This window comes from Sander lucioperca, chromosome 10 (assembly GCF_008315115.2).
Source record: "Sander lucioperca isolate FBNREF2018 chromosome 10, SLUC_FBN_1.2, whole genome shotgun sequence".
NCBI lineage: Eukaryota > Metazoa > Chordata > Actinopteri > Perciformes > Percidae > Sander > Sander lucioperca.
Genome location: NC_050182.1, coordinates 35,754,656 through 35,774,000, shown reverse-complemented (window position 1 = coordinate 35,774,000; position 19,345 = coordinate 35,754,656). Strand labels below are relative to the sequence as shown.

The 19,345-nt window shown below is 43.1% G+C and overlaps 1 protein-coding gene across 2 annotated transcripts in view; it reads right to left on the bottom strand.

The window, feature by feature from the left end:
- znf407 (zinc finger protein 407) overlaps nucleotides 1-19,071 on the bottom strand; it is a 155,316-nt gene extending 136,245 nt beyond the window's left edge. Inside the window, exons 1-4 of one of the 2 annotated variants that reach the window (XM_031278310.2) lie at nucleotides 18,961-19,071; nucleotides 15,933-16,673; nucleotides 13,359-15,617; nucleotides 4,823-4,937 (exon numbers count right to left, since the gene is read on the bottom strand). In XM_031278310.2, coding sequence (XP_031134170.2) covers nucleotides 4,823-4,937; nucleotides 13,359-15,617; nucleotides 15,933-16,608 — 3,050 coding nt within the window. In that variant the 5' untranslated portion in view covers nucleotides 16,609-16,673; nucleotides 18,961-19,071. Of the gene's footprint in view, nucleotides 1-4,822; nucleotides 4,938-13,358; nucleotides 15,618-15,932; nucleotides 16,674-18,598; nucleotides 18,696-18,960 lie in introns of those variants that run through there. The other variant, XM_036006290.1, reaches the window with a different exon arrangement.
- Nucleotides 19,072-19,345: the final 274 nt, after the last annotated feature.

The following is a 19,345-nucleotide window of genomic DNA, read 5'->3' as shown; positions in this document are numbered from 1 at the left end:
GAGGTATATTAAAATACAAAAAAAAGGGTGGTAGTTTGCCTCAAAGTGGTCAGACTTAGTGTTTTAGAATTTTTTTTTTTTTTTTTTTTTTTGCAACTACATATTTACAGGCATCTGAAAGTTGATTAAAGTACTAATGAAAAATGTGAACACAAACGGCTTGTTGAATCTGAATCCTTTGAGGAAAATATTCAGTGTTTACATAATTTCAATGAATTCAAAATTCCTGCCTCCAGTTCCTGCCAACACATGGTGCACGCTCTTGGGCACACACGCAGCTAAATCATTTAGGACATTAGGAGCTTCCAAAAGGTCTAACTCTAACGTTAATACGCAGCTACCCTAGAGCTGTGGTATCACAGACACAATCCCTCAGCCTGTAAGGAGCAGTGTGTTTCACGCCGTTGCTGTGTGAGCGGAGGGGGTGGGGTGGAGGGATCTTAGCGAAATCGCTAATGTACGTGATGATTAAGTGTAACTCAAATACCGAGTGTGTTGTTCATAGGCCTGACAGGCAGTAATTTGGTGTATTATATTCTGCGGTTTTAATTGCACGCCACCAACGTGTCCCTCTGACACGTTATGAAGCGATGATGTACAATTATTTCGGGGCGGCGGGAGATCAGTAGAGTGACATTATAATCATCCTCATAGGGATCCTTCTCTTCATCTGCAACAACCATTAATGTTTAAATGGGAGGAAGGGAGGACAAAAAAAAATATAAAATACATAAAAATAGTTCTCAGGGAGTTCTAACCAGAATCTGGTGGAGGATTATAGAGAATCACGTCAGGGGGAGAAGGAGAGGGGTGTGGATAGACAATAGAGGGGCTGAGTTAAGTGACGGCTTTCTCTGGATAAGCAGCAAGCTAAGATGCTCCTCCACCGTCACTGCCAGGCCTCACGCTACTCATACAGGCCCGGGCATTAAGGCACATTACAGCGGATGAGCCACGCAGGGCGGAACTGATGGGCTATTCTGGGAACAGACCAGACAATCTCACAAGACAGGGGGGACATAAAAACCCTGACATGAGCCAGCCCCATCCTGTTAACAGTCAAATCACACACATACAACACCCAACATGAAATCATGACTATATATACTCTCTCCAACACTAAGTCAAGAAAACTGAGACAAGGAAGGGAGGGAGGGAACAACACAATGCAGCCTCCTCCACAGAGAAGACAAACTTCAGCACGTTGCTAACTTTTTTGTGTGAAGGCAAAAGGTATTGAAGTTTTGTTCAAATTCACTAGTAACACTAGGAAACAGGGCAGCTTATGACCCATAATCATAAAACGGCAGTCCACAAGAGGACAATCCATGTCCATGATAGTGTTAATACTTGTAAGGCTCGGGCTGAGATATTAAACCAATGCCTCAAAGCATTTAGACTGTTTATGCATAATTTAACACCTACAACAGCACTGGATGTCCATTGCATCTTTGGGGAGGACGAGAGAGCGGGAGGGTGGAAATGCTGAATCCAGGGCCTTGCTGTTAGATGATGGAGGAGAGAAGGAGGAGGAGGCTCATTAAGTGGCCGAGCCCCACTGTGGACAAAACACGCCGTGAGGAAATGCAAGAATCTGCCATCCACATGCTGGAGAATCTTTTAACCAATTAAATATGAGAAATCGTGTACGCTAACAGCCGATTTGTGATTTTTTGCTGTTTTTGCCCCTTTAGAGTTCTTTATAGACGAATTAAGACAGGTCAGTCTGAAAATAAAGACACATATAGGCAAATGGATAGGGAGAAACATGGACACAAAGGGGGAAAAGGAAGTGAGAAAAGTGGCGAAGCAGAGACAGAAAGCCTATAAAGTGTTAGCGATGACGAGCAAGGCACTGACCAGCCCACTCAGGTTTGATTGGCAGCCTGGTCAAGGGTTCCAATCTGTCCTGGCCTCGCATTTGCATTTGTTAATTAAATGCCACAACAATATGATCTTTAACTATCAACAAGTTCCCCCCCGGCTCCTGAGAAGAGACCGGCGGCAGTGAGCTGAAGCTAAAGTGAGGCAGACAGCCAAGGTGCAGCACATCCGTTCGATCACAGTGTCAGAGCCGAGATAATCTTCCGCTCTGAAACTTTAACAAGGAAAACACGGCAATCGATGGAAGTGGGGGGAGATTTTCTTTAAGGAAAGGAAAAGAAAGAAGAAAAAAAAACACACAGACAATATGCTGAGCCGGTGCTCTAAACAAAATGGCAATAAACTAAACCAGCAAAACTCCATGCCCCATGGAGGCCCAAGAGCCTGTGAGCAGGAAATAAATTAATGAAACCCACATTTTATAATGTAAAAAAGCAGCCTGAACATAGTCTTGTGTTAATTGAAATGATTAATGGGGATTATAAACAAATATCCGGAAAATACTTTTTGCCCCGTCATTAGTATCCGCAGAACCTAATCGCACTATAATCTCACTTTAAACATTATAGGCGAAACATGGCCATCCATCAGTAACGCGCTTTAGATTCAGGTTAAGGACACATCATCAAACTGGAAAAGTTTGGGAAGGGGAGCAGGCTATGTGTATGTATGGCTCTGGCCTTAATGAGGGTGTTTCTGGGGGTTTCTTTGTGTTTGCTGCTCTTTAGTCAAGAGGAGGGATGGCCTGGTGATCACTCAGTACTGAAAGCACACACAGGGCCGATTTGTCACCAGTGGCTGGCACTGGCAGCACACGGCTCCTCCATCCGCATGATTTGTGAAACCAGGGGCTGTATTTAGTAGTCCCATTTGAAGGCATATTGGGGAACTGTTCTGTGTGTGTGTGTGTGTGTGTGTGTGTGTGTGTGTGTGTGTGTGTGTGTGTGTGTGTGTGTGTGTGTGTGTGTGTGTGTGCGTGCGCGTGCGCGTGCGCGTGTGCGCGTTGCGTGCGTATGTAAAGCTAGCCGCTTGGTCAAAGCCCAACACATTTCCTGCACTTGGGAGAAGAGGGTTTTCAGCTGGAGGGCTTGTGAAACATGATCCTTTCCTCTCATTAAAGGAGAAGCTGTGTTTAAACCAAAGCTTGTTTGCTCCTGCTGTAATATGTTTGCGAACATCAGCGGGAGCAAATAAACACATTCGCTCTGCTCCGCTTTAGAAGAACAAAAATCGGCCTGTGACTGAACTAAATGGAACGGTTTACACAGAATTACACAGAGGGAGAAACTAATAACTCTACATACGTCTTCATCTTAGCGAGAGTCTTGCCGCAGAAGCTCAATGGCACAAGGCTGGAAATCCCACAATTTAGTCTATTCCCCGACTGCATGTTAAACAGCTTAACACGTCCATTTGAACATGGCAAGGTAGTGAGGAGGTCTACCACGGGAATGAAACAAGCTGAACACAACATATGGTCTACATGTAGGGGGTACAAGGTAGTGGGATATAACTGCACTCTTGCACTACTGGGTATTTATAGGCTTGTGGTTACCTACATTAACTTCCAATTAGGATTATTTGTATAGCTGAAACGATAAGGAAGGTGAAATGAACGCCATTTCTTTTACCTTTAATTCAGGAGGAGAGTTAACTAGGAGCAACATTATTTGTCTTTTTAAGAAAGGCCTGGGAGCACTTACGGTGAAGATAACATTTTCACACATTAAGGTGTAACTACTACTGAAACGTTTGGATTGTTTTCGGACTGCGGCCAGCTTTTGTCAATATTAAAATGCCTTTAAATGGATTATTCTCTTTCCTAAATAAATAATAGCATATGTATTTAGTGTTTCAACCAGAATATTAAATGTACCATAACCTTTGAAGTTTGTCTTTATTCCATGTGGTATACAAATACCATATCTATATACATTTTTTTAATTCTCACCCTTTTGAAATACAATGTAAACTATATGACGTATATGCGTATATGACACCAAGATTCTCGAAAGACACACAAATGACATTCTTTAGATTAGCAGATCATTTGTGTGCGTGGAAGGTTTTAATGTGTTTTTTTACAGATTGGAATCTCACAATTTTGACAAGGAATCAAAATCAGATTAGCATCACTTCTCTTATTGTGGTCGGGCAGGGTTAAATTGGATTGAATTATGAATTAGCTTGAGACTAATGCAATTTAAAGCGGGCTGTGCAAAAGATAATTAGCAGATCACTCCTTAGACACCAACGTGAAACCTTCCTACACCTGATGAGAGGAACACAACCATTCGCTGGCTATCACTGGTGTTGACTTCTCAATTGCAACTCTCAACACCAAAACTCATCGGCTGTTGTGGAAACTAAACCCTACAGTATTTCTCCTAAGCTATCCCTAAATTTGTTTCTAAATAAATATGAGACACATTTAAAAAGGCAGCAGGTCCTGAACTTACCTGAGGCTGAATTAATTCTGTTTCTGGCCTTATAATATGTACATTAAACATACATTAAGTACATATTTGTTTCCGTATTTATTGATTGTTTATTTCATACTAGTGTTTAATATGTTTATGTAAAGCACCAACAACCAAGGCAAATTCCTTGTAAGTGTTACTTACTTGGCAATAAATCCTTTTCTGATTCTGATTAGCACTAGTTTAACGCTAACATACACACACTTAAATACTTGACTAGGGTTACACTAATTAGTAAATGGTGGAAATATACGAGACCTTCAGTTTGAATGTTCAGTTCTCTAATGATTTGACCACCCTCTGTCTCCAAACGGACTTCAACAACATAACAGACTAACATAGCAAAGCCTTTGTTCCAATGTCAATTTCGCTGCTTTCCAGTTTAGAATCCTATGCTTTCTTTTTCCCTTTTGAGTGTCTTAAATCATTTTTTAAAGATGTTAGTCTTCGTAACTCACCCACAGATGTCGCATTTGTACTCTCTCATGCCGAGGTGTCTCTTCACGTGGTTCCTGGCGTCTCCCAGCTGAGCCGTTGCAAAGTTGCAGATCGTACACATGAAGGGCTTGGATCCTGCAAAACAAAGTATGGAGAGAGAGTTCATATCCAACAATAACATTATGTTTGAAAGAAAGAGGTGGCAATTTTAATAAAACATGACTATATACCCGCTGAGCAGAAATCTGATTTTACATTACAGATCATTTTTCAATGCCAGGCATGTAAGACTGTTATTAGTTCTGTGCGAAGACTTCAACCTACTTCACAGCCACAAGATGACTTCAGAATTATAAAAAAACAGATGCCCTTACTACCGTCCCCATAAAAACTACAGTCACACTCCAAGTGCCTCTTCTTTCACTCTCTATCTATCCTTGTCACTCTCCTTCATCTCTTACCTACTCTTCCTTTGCCTGTGGATGCGTAAATTGGATTCCAAAGGTCAGGGCGAATACGTAAATCAATTCTGTGTGCGCTCACTACCTCCCATTCCATCATTAAAGCGCTAATCACTCTGGCGGGCTTCTCTGGGAGGTTTCTCCCTAATTATTGTCATTAATAAGTCCAGGGGGCGGGGTAGCGTTTGAGAGAGTGGCAGAGCCTCTGCCTGCCATCCGTCATTTAAGAGCAGAGCAGCGAGGGCTGATGCCTGCGCCTGCTGTCTTTGTGACGCACAAACATCTCCTAGCTCAAGTTAAAAGAGGGAACTGGGTCCTTCAGAATTGGGCATCTAAAATGGTTGTTTATGTTGGACAAAAATCACTTGTTCATACGGTTAGACAAATAATCGCAGACTCTAAATTAAGCGAAACAATTTGATAAAGCCTAAACTTCATTACAAAAAACTTAAACATATGCATTTGGCAAAATATAATGGATATTTTGTTTGGCAGGCAGGGCCAGATTCAGGCCAGCATCACACAGTGCGACACTCCAATCTAAGTGGCAGCATGCCTGGTATATATCCACGTACGCATCTTTGAGCAAACCCTCACCCTCTCGCAGTGAATATCCCAAGACGTTCTACAATATTTATTCCAGGGGCAGCCGCTGATTTGATTAAGCACTTTGTGTAGATTACTAATTCGTTCATACACGGTTCACTTGCTGTGAGCTGGAAGTACGACACATCGAATTTTAAGCCGGTAACGAAGATTGAAAGGCAAGCCTGTGCTAACAAGGCCCATAAACACAGGGGGCGGGGGGCGGCAGGGTCCACACATGGGCAAAAGCAAAGCCAGCCTCTTCATTTCACATGTCCCTACAGTATAATACACACACAAAACACATAGATTACTACACAGTCACAAAGGCACACACACAAGAACAAGTAAGGCAGATAAATACATAAAATCCCTATACTGTACATAACTACACACTTCACACTTAAATGTGGAGACACTTTCACACACTTTTTAAAAATCACACAACACAATCATCAACACCCGTAAACAAAAAAACGCAGACATACACACTGACACCACGCCCGCTATCACACCTACACATACCTACATCTAGATTCCAAACCCCACACCTCACACCTATGCATGTGCATACTGACACACACACACATTAAATTCACAAGACATAACCACCCATGGACAAACAGAAGGAGAGACAATCATTCTCACTCACACACACACACAACCTAAAGTTGAGGTGAGAGAGAGGCGTGTGGTGAGCTGATTTGTCCAGATGGCTGGCTGAGTATGAGACATGGCAGAAAGGAGAGAGATGCAACGTCCCTTAGTTCCCACATCTTATCACATTAATACTCCACCACTCCACTTAAACAGCCTCCGTGAAACTGAAATTGACCATCAATGCAGTGTCATGTTAAATTAATATTGCCATCCACATAGGAGCGATGTGGCTCCCTCACATATGGGACAGGGAATGACTAATTAATTTCCTGAGAGGAGAGAAGAACCTCATGTAACACACACACACACACACACACACACACACACACACACACACACACACACACACACACACACACACACACACACACACACACACACACACACACACACGTCATAGCCTTTTCTCTCGAGAAAGAGAACAATACATTACATGGTCATTTCATATAAATAAATGTCTGCTTTGTTAAGTTTATTTCTACAACCAGCTAGCACTTCAGAGTGTCCGGCTTTTCAGCCGAGGGTTGGCTGCAGCCCTACCGCACCGTTTACGCAGCATACACCGTATGCATTGCCACATGATTCTATATGTGGAAACTTCACCTGTGCACATCACCACAAACATGTGAAGAATGTACTGTAACTGCAACCTAAAGGGGAGGAGAGGGAGAGAAAAGTATCTCTCCAGCCTCGCAAGCACAAAGTTTCACAGCCATTTTGAACAGTCTTCAGTAAATAAAAGCAACAAACTTTTAAAATATGCAGCTCTATAAAAGAGGCACTCCAGCGTTTAAGTGGGGACTCAAAGACACATTAAAAGAGAATTGTTAAAATTGAAGCAGCAGAGTCTGATTCTGACTTTTAGTCCCCCTAATATGGGTCAAGCTCGAAAAACACTGAATCCTTTATTTCCCATAATGCAACTTGAACTTCCATTATGCACCCTGCCGTCTAAATGCTCACTTCTTTCAAACGTCACTTTTTTTGGGGGGGCATTTTTAGGCCTTTATTTCCACAGGAGAGATGAAGACATGAAAGGGGAGAAAGAGGGGGAATGACATGCAGCAAAGGGCCGCAGGTCGGATTCGAACCCGCGACCGCTGCGTCGAGGAGGAAACCTCTGCACATGTGCGCCCGCTCCACCAACCGAGCCAAACCCGGCCACTCAAACGTCACTTTCTATCAAAGATAGTCTTAAGGCCAACTCGAGACAAACTTGATGACATCAACAGGGATAATGCTTTCTAACTTTTAAGTTTTCTCCAGAGCTAAAGAAGACATTATACTGTATAACTGTGTCCACAAGCTAATTGGTGCTCCTCATAATGAACAAACTGAACTTCATGTGTGGAATAGGGAGAGAAAGGTTACAGATGAGTTATCATACTGGTCTTCATAGTGGCGCACACCTGTTCATCAACTATCAGTTGGGAATTTATGTATGGCTCTGTTGGCACTGATGGCTCATTAGTAGAACGGAAAAAAAAATTTTGCAGTCCGACTTTGTGTACTTCTGCTCAACTTTGGTGTAGCACTGTAAGAAACTGAAGTCTCAGCTAGCTAAAGACTAAGCGAACCCTGCTCCCTTTTCTTAGGTTAAAACAAAAATCCCAAAAGCTGTTTACACTGGGATTTGCCATTTTACAACACAGTAAAAATCTAAATATATTATTATAGTACAAACCCATTAAGTCCCATTAATATACATATGACTATTCTACTGTAGAGAGAAGGCGAGATGTACAGTAAGTCTGTTTTTTAACTATAAACCCTTTCTGTCCTGGGATCCACCTTCCTGGGACTTCTCAGTCTGTCAATAACACTGTCTCTAATCTCTTTTTATTGGGTCTGAAATGTCCTTTAACGGTGCTGAAAAAGCTCCTTTAACTTGACATTCCTGGGAAGGCCTTGTTTGCTGTCCGACCCATTCCAATTCACGTTATGTGCCCAGGATACGTATGTGGAGAAGTCCACAATCATCATAAACACCCTTGCTGCAAAATCATCTGGACGCCGGCAGCTATCTTTATGTTTTGTAACTCTAAACATTTTGTCTTATTCCTCTAGATCCATGGTCTGCAGAAATACATCTGGAAGGACATTATGGGTCAATGGTGTTTATACAGCCGGTGTAGAGGTATAACTCCGGATTTCCACTGAATGCAGAACATCTGCGGACCAGCTCTGCTGCGGAACGGCTGCGTGCTCCGCCGTCCGTCAATACCCACCAGGTCCGGATTTGTTGCGGCACGGCTGCGGCCATGACTGACAGCTGTAGTCACGAGGACCCACGAGATCTCACGAATTCACGTAGAATAGAACCACAAAACCAACAACAGTTTGTTTCCATCCAGAGGACTAGAGGGGAAACAACTCTGTGCTGTGTTTTCAAGGTGTAGTGCAGGGAAATATGATCCGCCGTGAGCACGGTGTATTTTATTTTGAAAATTAACCGGATGTTTATTTTGTTTCTGTGCTCGACTTCCTGTCCCGCACTATCTGCCCTGTGCTGAATTGTTGCAGAGCTCTCTGGCATCTGGCAAAAATAGAAGCTCTGCGTATCAGCTCCGGAAGGCTGCAGACCGCCTGAGCTGTGCCGGAGTCGGAATGCAGGCGTTCTGCAGTCAGTGGAAATACACACATTGACTTTAATGGAAACCTAATGACTCCACCTCCGTTCCGGAGCGGATGCGCAGCAGTTACGCAGCCGGTGGAAATTGGGGGTAAGTGGATACCCCGTTTGGTGAGGTGAAAACTGTGGCTCTGCACACCTTGAGGAAGAGCTGCAGGCCAGTGTCTCTGGGGGGATAGGAGAGGGCGAAAGCCGAAGCGGGAAAAACTGCTCTTGTGTTCGAGTTAAAAGCTGCTGTTCAGTTTTGGTCACCAGCATTGTCACTGGGGTTTACTGTCCCTACCGTCCTCTTTAGTGTCTGTCGGAAAGACTTGTTGTCTTCATGAAGTTTGGCCAGTTCCCCCAACAGATCTCTTGAGAGATGGGTTTTACTCCAGTGCCTCCTTGTGGTCCTGTGCCAGCTCATACAAAGACGCAGAGGGGACTTCCCTCTGCGCACAGTGTTTCACCAGTCCCTCCACTGCCTGCATGGCGACCGCTGCAGCAGCAGGAGGCGCTGGCATGGAAAAAACAGCAATTCCACCTAGATCTGTAAATACTTCAGTCTTGTCCCGGTCTACTTTCTCTTTTCACTCTGACTCCACCTTTACAAATACATGCTTTACTGCATCTGGTCCTTCTATGTCCCATTTCCATGCACTGATTTAGTGTGATGGTGATGGTTAGTATAAAACTCGGATAAATAAAAATATCATCCTTAAAAACCCCTTTGGCATTGTATTTACGTACTATATACTCTTTTTTGCAATGTTGGTCTACCTACCCCTTTTGGGTCTGGATCTGGTTGTAAAATGGACTTGACTACAAATAAAATAAAATAAATATAATACTGTATATAGGTTACAAGTGCCATCCACTTTTAATTAAGGACCTCCCTCATCACAGTGTCTCTGGGGGCAGGCATTGCTATCAGTGGAGATTATAATGCCTCATGTTGCTCTACACATGCCTTTAAATGCTTCTATACTTGACAGAATATCAAATCCTGGGGGAAACACTACTGTATATGTTTGTAAGTTATCAAACTTACACATCACATCCTGTGTGCGAACACGCTCGCATGGCATGTGTGTCCATTACTTTAGGGCTCAGTCTGAGGTCAGACAGCTCACTCCAGTGAAAAAGTGACCAATTTACCTCAAAATGCAAATTCGAGCTGTACCCTCATTGGCAAAATGCAAGCATGTGTACACGTTTCCTTTAAGGGACAAATTGACAAATCTGTGTGCAGCCTCCCACTACGTCTCCTGATTTCACTGATTAATCAAGTGAATAAAAACTAGGTCTTAATTAAAAGGATCTGGATGTGCTCCCAGCCCAGAAACTGGCAGACCCCCACCATGCAGCTCCACAGCCCCACAAACAAACTCCCAGAATGAATGACCACCATATAAAAGGTGAATATTTCACTGTAATGAGGGAACTTAGCAATAATAACAACTGGCATATGTTGTCAAAATGAAGAGAAATAGGTGCTTTCCACAAATAAGAACAGTAAAACTGAAGTAATCTCATAAACAAGAACATAACTCAATTGAATAAAAAAACAAAGTATTCCTCACAGAATGTGCCCTTGACTTGAAGACATCTGTGTCACAGCTTTCATTTTCTTAAGTAACACTAAGTAAGTGACCTCAAAACTCAAGACTTATGATACAGGGTAGAATTATGAATACATATAGACTATTCCTTAATAAGAAGAAAGTGGTGGCTTAACATTAATCATCAGGATTTTAACCTCCAATTCAATCGGATTTTAGCAGAAGGCAATCTGACTTTGGTCACAAGGTGACTGGCATACATACTACATAAAAGGACAAAATCTGTGTCCTTAAAGTGGAATTATTCCTATGACCCAGCAAATACATTGGATATCCCTCTACTGGAGTAACAACAGCCCATTGTATTTATGGACATATGATGACATAATCAGCACTCAGGGAGGACACTGAGGGAATATTATCTCTGGGTTTTCTAACAAAAAGCTACAACACCCACACAAACCGACCACTGTCACTGAGCCTGAAAGTGGAAACAATCCCATTTCATCTCCCATACAACAGACACAAACACATACAATCATGTACACACATGGCAAGCACAGAGCAAGGACTTCAATTAAGGTGCAATTAAAGTTTGGGCTTAAAAGGGGGATGAGCCATAGGAGGCAGAGTAGGGCATTTATTGATGGCGCCCTCACATCTCGTTCCTGCATTAAGTTGATTTTAAAACCAATTAATACACATGGTCAGGAAAAGTAATGGAGCGCCCTATGTTCTTAACCTGCCGGACATTTCCCAGCCGAAGCCCTGACCAACGCAGCCCTGCTTTGCATTATAAATGACAAGATAAATCTTAATGGATTGAGGATAATCAGCTAGCCATGAAGGCTGACATATACACACGTTCGCGAGGCGTACAGGCGCTCACACACATATACACAAACACGGACGTACAGACACAAGGGAAATTAAAGGCTTTGAATACGTCTGCATTGATTATTTTAAATTATTAGCCCACCTCTCTTTGGACCTCCAATGCTTTTAGCCTAAGCTTTAACACATTTACAGAGACTTATTGACTATAATTACAACTGAGTCTTGGTAATGGACACATCAATTATGAGTCGCACATGTCTCTGACCAAGCGTTGCTCAGGGAATCCCAATCTAGGGTCCATTAGCGTCTTTCCTGCTGGTCTGAAGCTCAATCAGTCTTTACCTTCACCTCAACTGAAACAGCTATTACCTGGCTGCAATAGATAGCAGCCTTAACATTAGCTGGAGATGCCAAAGAAGAGGCTGTGTCTCCCCACTCAATACAGTTTTACCTAAAAACAAAGGCCCAAGAGCTGTGCATCTACACAGAGATTTTTTTTGTTGGTAAAACTTGAGAGTTTAAGTACTCATGAGGCATTAAAAGGCCTCATATCAGTCATAAGAGGTTAAATAATGTATGCAGCAACTGTCAAGTTGCACTTAAGTATTTGTTGTATTTCTAATCTTATTTCTAGTCCAAATTAATTTATAAATTGCATCACAATGCATTTGTAATATGTAGGGGTGCAAAACGGTACGGGCGTCTCGGTTCCGTACACGAATTTACACGGAGAATACATGGTATAAAAATACATCAAACAAATTAATTAATGTAATGCGGAACTACTGTTAGATATGCATTTCTTTAGGGACACCTAATCTGTAGCCCCCCCCCCCAAGTGAATCAGAGCTAGCAGTACTATAGCGAGTAGCCTAGCCTATGGCGAGTGGTGGCGACCCACAGCAGTTAGAGGACCGGCCGGCCTCTTTAAGATTGCAAGTTTGGGAAAACTTTGGTTTCCCAGTCAGTTACAGTAGTACAGGCGAGAGAGTGGTGGATAAGACGAGGACAGTGTGTCGGCGTTGTCCAACTTCTCCTCCCTTCTCGTGCTACGGAAAGCTATCTCGCTGTGACTGCTCATTTTATTGACTGAGTGGGAAATGAAAGCGTCAGTTCTACAGACGCGGCCCCTGTATGAGCAGCACACAAGCACTCACCTAGCTGAGAAGCTACAGGAGGTTGTGGCCAGTTGGCAAAAGGTATGCCTGTCGCACTTAATAGCAAGAATACTTTTGTGGGGAAAGGTCTCGCCTAAGTAGAATTATTTTTTTTTATTATTATTCCACGTAATTTACAGTATTTCCAGTTTTATAGCTGATTGTCTTATTTTGTTTACAAGTTACAGATGGAGTCTGGAGATGATGTGGAGTACTTATTTTTTTTACTGTTTACATCTTACTTTACATACTTCAGGCTGTTGCAGCTAGCTCAGGGGACAGACTGTATGACACTAGGTGGTACAGCCTGAGACATGCACAATAAAAAAAAAAATTGCCTTCTGCATTTCCCTCCATTGTACTGAACCGAACCGTGATGTCTGAACCGAGGTATGAATCGAACAGTGACTTCTGTGTACCGTTCCACCCCTAGTAATATGTGATACCAAGTAACTAATTATAATATTTGAGATAAAAGATAAAAAAGCAATATCAATACAATATACACCTTCCCTATATTGCGTTGCCATGTAGTGCTTTAACAAATTCTTTAAAAACTGTACATAAATTGAGGAATAACAACTTTGACCTGCTTTTACACAGCATACCTACTGCAGTGGTGTGTATTTGCGTATATATGTTAAAGAGGAAGAGTGTGTAAGCGAATACAGCAGGATACGTACCGGTGTGTGTGCGAATGTGTGCCAGGAAGGCCATGGAGTTGCTGCTCTTGCACACCTTGCCACAGTATTTACACACACTGCCCTGGTTCTCCTCGCGCTCGCGGTTGATCTGCTCCGTGTCCTCCACCACGTACTTGTTGACCTCCCTCAGAAGCTCCTCGTGTTTCTCCTTGATGTGAAGGAACAGGTCCTGCTCCAACTCGAAGCGGTCGGTGCATTTCACACACTTGAAGCTGGCGCCCCCTTCTGGCAGCTCCTCCACGCTGTTCTGCTCGTTGCGGAGGTGGGCGGCGCTGGTCAGGTGCTGGTGCAGGTTGCTCTCGGTGTAGAAAGACTTGCCACACACCAAGCAGTGGAAATGCTTCTCCTTGGACGGATGCTTCATCGAGATGTGGACGTTGAGGCCGCTGATGCCGTCGGCCATGAAGCCACAGTCGTCGCAGCGGATGCGAGAGCTGCTTCCTTTGGCTTCCTTTCTCCCCAACAATTCCTTGCGCGTGAGCTTCTTGATAAATGCGGAAGTGGGGGGCAGGAAGCTGGAGGGCATCGACGTTCCTCCAGTCAGACATATCACGGCAGCCTCGCCCTCTAGAGCCAGACCTTCCTGCAGCTCATGCTCAGCAAGGTCCTTCGTGGATACAATGCAAGCATCAAAGGGAAGGGCTTTGGACATCTGTGTATCTGAATGAGAGCTGTCACTTTTTGCATCTGTAATCATCTCATCCGCATTTAAGTGCTTTTCGTCTGCTTGTTTGCCCCCTTCCTCCTGGTTTTCTTGCTGTGCGGGCTGATCCACTGCAGGCTGAAGTTCTGCTGGAGCCGGCTGGGGTTCACACAGCGCTGTATGTCCAATTGTCTCGCTGGTTGGGTCTGGTTCACCACTGCTGGGAGATGTAACACTCTCTGCTTGTTTCTCAGCAGCACTGCCAGCCACACTGGCCACAGCATCAGCAGGCTCTGTGGCGACCAAGGGTGCAGCTGTATTCTGACTTTCCATCGCTTGGCTGTTATCAGAACAAGAGTCGGACTCTTCCGCGGAGCTATGGGGTTCACATTCAGGGTTAGAGTTTGCCCCCACAAGCTCTATGACCTCTTTCAGCTTCAACGGGTGTGCCAAAGCTTTTTGTCCCTCACTCGCGGTTCCTAGCGGTTCCAGGTATTTCTGGCTTTTCTGTTTGTGCTTTTCTGTGTTGGCATGGCGAGACATTTCCCTGCTTGTTACAGCGTAGTAGCTACATGCTAGACACACGTACTCAAAATCTTTGGTGTGCTTTCTCTTGACGTGAAGATGGAGCGAAGGGATTGATTGCGCTACAAAATCGCAATGGCTGCAAGCATTAACAGAGTCATATTTACTTTTTTTCTGGCTTGGGTCTGACTGAGTTTGCTCTTCTCCACTATGTTCTTTGGAGGCCGTGATGTCAGATTCCAGTTCTTTGTCGGTGGTCTGTGAGGCTGCGTTTGGTTCCTCGGCTTGTGCAGTTGTGGGTTCCTGTGGTGATACACTTGTCTGATTGTCGACTTGGTTCTTATCTGCGCACTCTTGTGCACGCCGAACATGTTTCTTGGTGAAACAGTGGCGATCCATGTCTCCTTTGGTCACGCAGCTGTAGTTGCACAGAGTGCAGCTGTAGCCATACTCCTTGCTGTGTTTGCGGCGGACATGGACACTGAGGTTAGCAGCGTTGGACACTACCAGGCCACAGTATCCACAAGTGGTCGTGGACCCATGCTTTGTTCTTCCTCTTTTCTTTCTGGGAGATTCAAGCTCAGCGTCTTCCTCGTCAACCAACATAGCTTTGGCAGCCTCCACTGCCTCTTCAGTTTCCTGATCTCCTTTTGTCGAAGCGGTTACCCCTTCTCCGCTAGCCACCTGAGCCATATCATCTATGTTAGCACCATCTCCAGCGCTGTCTCTACTTACTGTCTCAACGTAGACTTCAAATGAGGAAGACTCTGTGCTTTTCTCCCCTTTCTGCTGCTGCACGTGACAATCTGAGGACAGGTGAGTATCCATCCACTCAGATGTGGCCGAAAAGAAGTTACACAATTTGCAACGGTACCACTCCTGGTTCGGGTGTTTGATTCGAGCATGGCTCTCCAGCAACGCAGAGGTGCTAACCCTAAAATCACAGTTCGTACACTTGAGCTGGAACCTGCTGAGCCCACGTTTAGCTGCCACTCGAGTTGGAGTAGCCTTCAGAGTGCTGCCAGGATCCTCAGCTTCCTTTTTGTCATCCATGTTCTCACCAGCACCAACTAAAAAACATTTCAAAGAAACACTTTAAGTCTCTTTTCAACCACTTTAAACAATTCAGTTAAAAGAATGTGTGCAATTCTAACTTTGAACATTACATGCAGATATAGTGAAATAAAACATAGCCTCTTTCTATATTTATATATATATATATATATATAGTTTTTTATTTTTTTTTTAGATAGGATTAACATGTAATGCTTGGGATGGAATCTTTCTTATTCAAATATTGACCAAACTAACATCTTTAGAATAAACATGTACTCAGTGTGTGGCTGGATTTCAACCGACTGAACTGGAGAAAGGCATATACTCACATGTGTATGGGGTGTCTTTGGTGTGGTATCTCTGGACATGCACATCTAGAGGGGACTTGTCCCTAAACTCTTGTCCACAGTAGTTGCAGGAATATATCATTTTAGGTTTTGGGGTTCGCTTGCTTACTCTTCTTTCTTGGGTAGAGATCCCCTCCTGTGGATCTGCCTGCTGTTTGTCTGAAACGGTTTCCTTTTTAGTTAAACTATTTGTGTTCATGGCGTTGTCATTGGCTGCTGATCTCAGCTCCTCGAGGTCAGACTCCTGGTTTTGTTCGACTTCAGCAGCACTTTCTGTCTTCATGTCTACTTCCTGTTGGATTTTAGCTGGATTCACGTCAGAGATATTTTCAGCTGGCTTTGCAGCTCTATTCTTTGAGTTTTTAACGTGCTTTCTTGCGTAGTGAATCTTCAGTGATCTTGGACATTTGGCTGAGAAGCCACAAATTGTGCAGAGGTTATCCCCATCTCCAGGTACAACTTCAACTTCATTTACAGAGTCCGGCTGCAGCCTCTCAGCGAGTTCCTCATCTGCTTCATCAGGCTTGGCGGTCCGACTGGATGAGTCTCTTTCAGTGTCCTCCATTTCCAAATCATCTGGCTTCACCTTCCCACTGGTGTCATCTTCAGGCACTTTGTCCTCAGCAGCTTCCTTTCCTGATATCAATGTTGTATCCATATCATATACTGCTATATGTATATAACAGTGAAGTTGTTCACTATCATCAAAGCTGGATCAAACTCCTGGAAAGAAAGAACAGAAGTTGTGTTTGGCATTTTCAATTGTCTGAAATACAATTTAGTGATTGGAAGAAAATTCTGGAAACAAGTAAAGTGCATTTGCCACAAACTGTGTAATTAAACAAAAGCTTCTGAAAAGTGATCAAACCTTCAACACTATATGCCTTAACGCAAGTAAATGTCGCCATCTAGTGCTTCCAAGCCCAAATAGTTTGGTAAAAAACATGCCAGCATGAGAGTTGGCTGTTGCTGCTCATTTAATCTGAAAAACAAGTCCACTTAAGTCACTGTCATTTAACGGAGCATAGATATGGTATAGCTGGTTTGAGAATCATTACTAAATGCTTTTAGGCATGATTGAGAAGAGCTAGGCATTGCCACAATTACAAAGTATATGAAGTATAGCTTAACATTTAATTATGAACAACCATATTTCTGTTTCTTTTACACAGTTGCAAGTCTTAACATGTATTTTTTGGGGGGGCAAAGATTCAATGTAGGCTAATTTTGCAGCGGCCAAGACAGCTCAAGGCACTGCAACTTTTCTATTTGCTTGTAATTTTTGTATTTGGAGCATATTTCTTTTTGCCACATGTATACTCAAACTTTAATTTGCTTGTGTGTATATGTGTTTTACTTATTTGCAGCTTTCTTAACCAACATAATACATTGTTTCTATAAAATATAGGAGACATCTTGAGCACACAGCGCTATAAGCGAGTAGGGCTGCACAATTAATCGCAATTTTAACAAAATCGCAATATGGACTAGTGCAATATCCTAATCGCAGGGGAGGCGCAATATTTGTTAATGGCAAAATATGTCTAACCATTCTGAATGAAGTATTGTGGGGCTGCAGAGACGTCCTAACCCTACAAATCCCATCCTACAGACTAAAGGAAAACATGTTTTTGGTACAGATTCTTGCAAAAATCACACTACATGACTATAGTACATTTTTATTTGTGTTTCAATTAAAATGAGAATGTTGATCCAAAAAATTGATCATTCCCTCCAATATCGTGAATCATATCGCAATATCAAAATAATCGCAATTTGACATTTTCCTCATATCGTGCAGCTCTATAAGCAACTACATATTGAACAACAAATATGTTACGCTCATTTTCCACAATTCACGTGTAAATTGTAACAAATGCTCAGCTTATCTACATTCATCCTTTGTTATTTATAATCTATAATAAATACTGTCCTTCCCCTATAGATGTACGTGTGTGTAGTGGGTCATGCCCATAGACTGTTAAAAACAAGGTCATGCCTTGTTTGTGCTTACATGCCTCAGTCTATTGCAATACAGGATCCTTAAAAGGTGATTTAAGGCCAATGAGCACTTTATTTCAATGTCCAACTTTGAGAGCGGGTTTATTAAGCTCAATACCGCCATCCACTGTGTACCCTACTTTTGGTAGAACATGACTACAGGATTAAAAGGAGAAAGCCAATATGAAGTTGTGTATTTGGCCTCTCACGTTAAGTAGCTAGATTTAACGCAGGAATGACTTATTGTGAATTATTAAGAGTCTTAACTCGTGTCGAACTTATGTTTCCAGGTTTATAATTGGAAAATGCTCACGTTCCCTCTACACAGCGGAGAACGGATAGCGAGCAGAAGGCAATGGTGTCGGTTAGAACCGCATTCACAGACGGACAACGAATGTCTGCCTCTGGCACCACTCAGTCGTCATTTAACAAGACTTGGAAGCCAAGTTGTCGACTTGCTAACCTGCTTACTCTATGAAACGTTAGGAAAATTGTCAGCGGTTTCACTAAATTTAAAGTAATATTAAGTTAGCCGAACATCTGTTTAGACTGCTCTTTGTAAACTCCAACGACGACGCAAACCGTCCAGTGTTGCAGGGTAAAACACTGGGTGAAAACTCTTTACAAGGCGTAAATGGCTCTCGCACCTGCATATAAATAAGGTGAAGTTGTTGTGGATACTGACTGCTGGCTATGGCTACCGCGGCTAACTTGCTAACTAGCGACAGGTTTCTCAACCGTATTTTGAGATACACAGTACGTCCAATTAAATTACTACATCAGCTGTGTAGTCCAATCAAAGCACGACAAAGGCGGGTCTAGATCGTTCCATGGCTTGGAAAACGACGGCAGCACAGAGGCCCAAAAAGGAGGCTAACATCGACCTCTGAAACAGTGCTGTATTTTGCCGAAACAGTCCTAGAAAACACCCCAGAGGGTCGTCTATCGTTTCAGTAAAAGCAGCTCAAATAATGATTAGGCAATACAGTCAAACCTCAACAGAACTTACCTCTTGTTATACGACTATTTCCACTGTCCGCGCTTTTTGCTGCTAGACACAAATGGCGTACCGTAGCGTGAGCCATGCGTCACACGAGAAGACGGCCTTGCTCTCTTTTTTTTCTTCTTCTATCAGCTGATTTGTCACATGATGCATTCCAGTTCTGTAGGAAAAAGCAGAGTGCTAGAGAAAGACATGGCTCTGGGAAAAAGGAAAAAGTAATGGCAGCATACTGAACATGCATTGAAATTGGTCATATTTCAAGACTCGTTGGAGAATGCCAAGACGGCACGGGTGGATATTTGAAAGCTTTTATTGCTGCTGCTCAGCATTTTAAGTCTTAGAACCAAACCAGCCCAAGGAAAGTAATGCATTTAGGGCCATGTTTTACAGC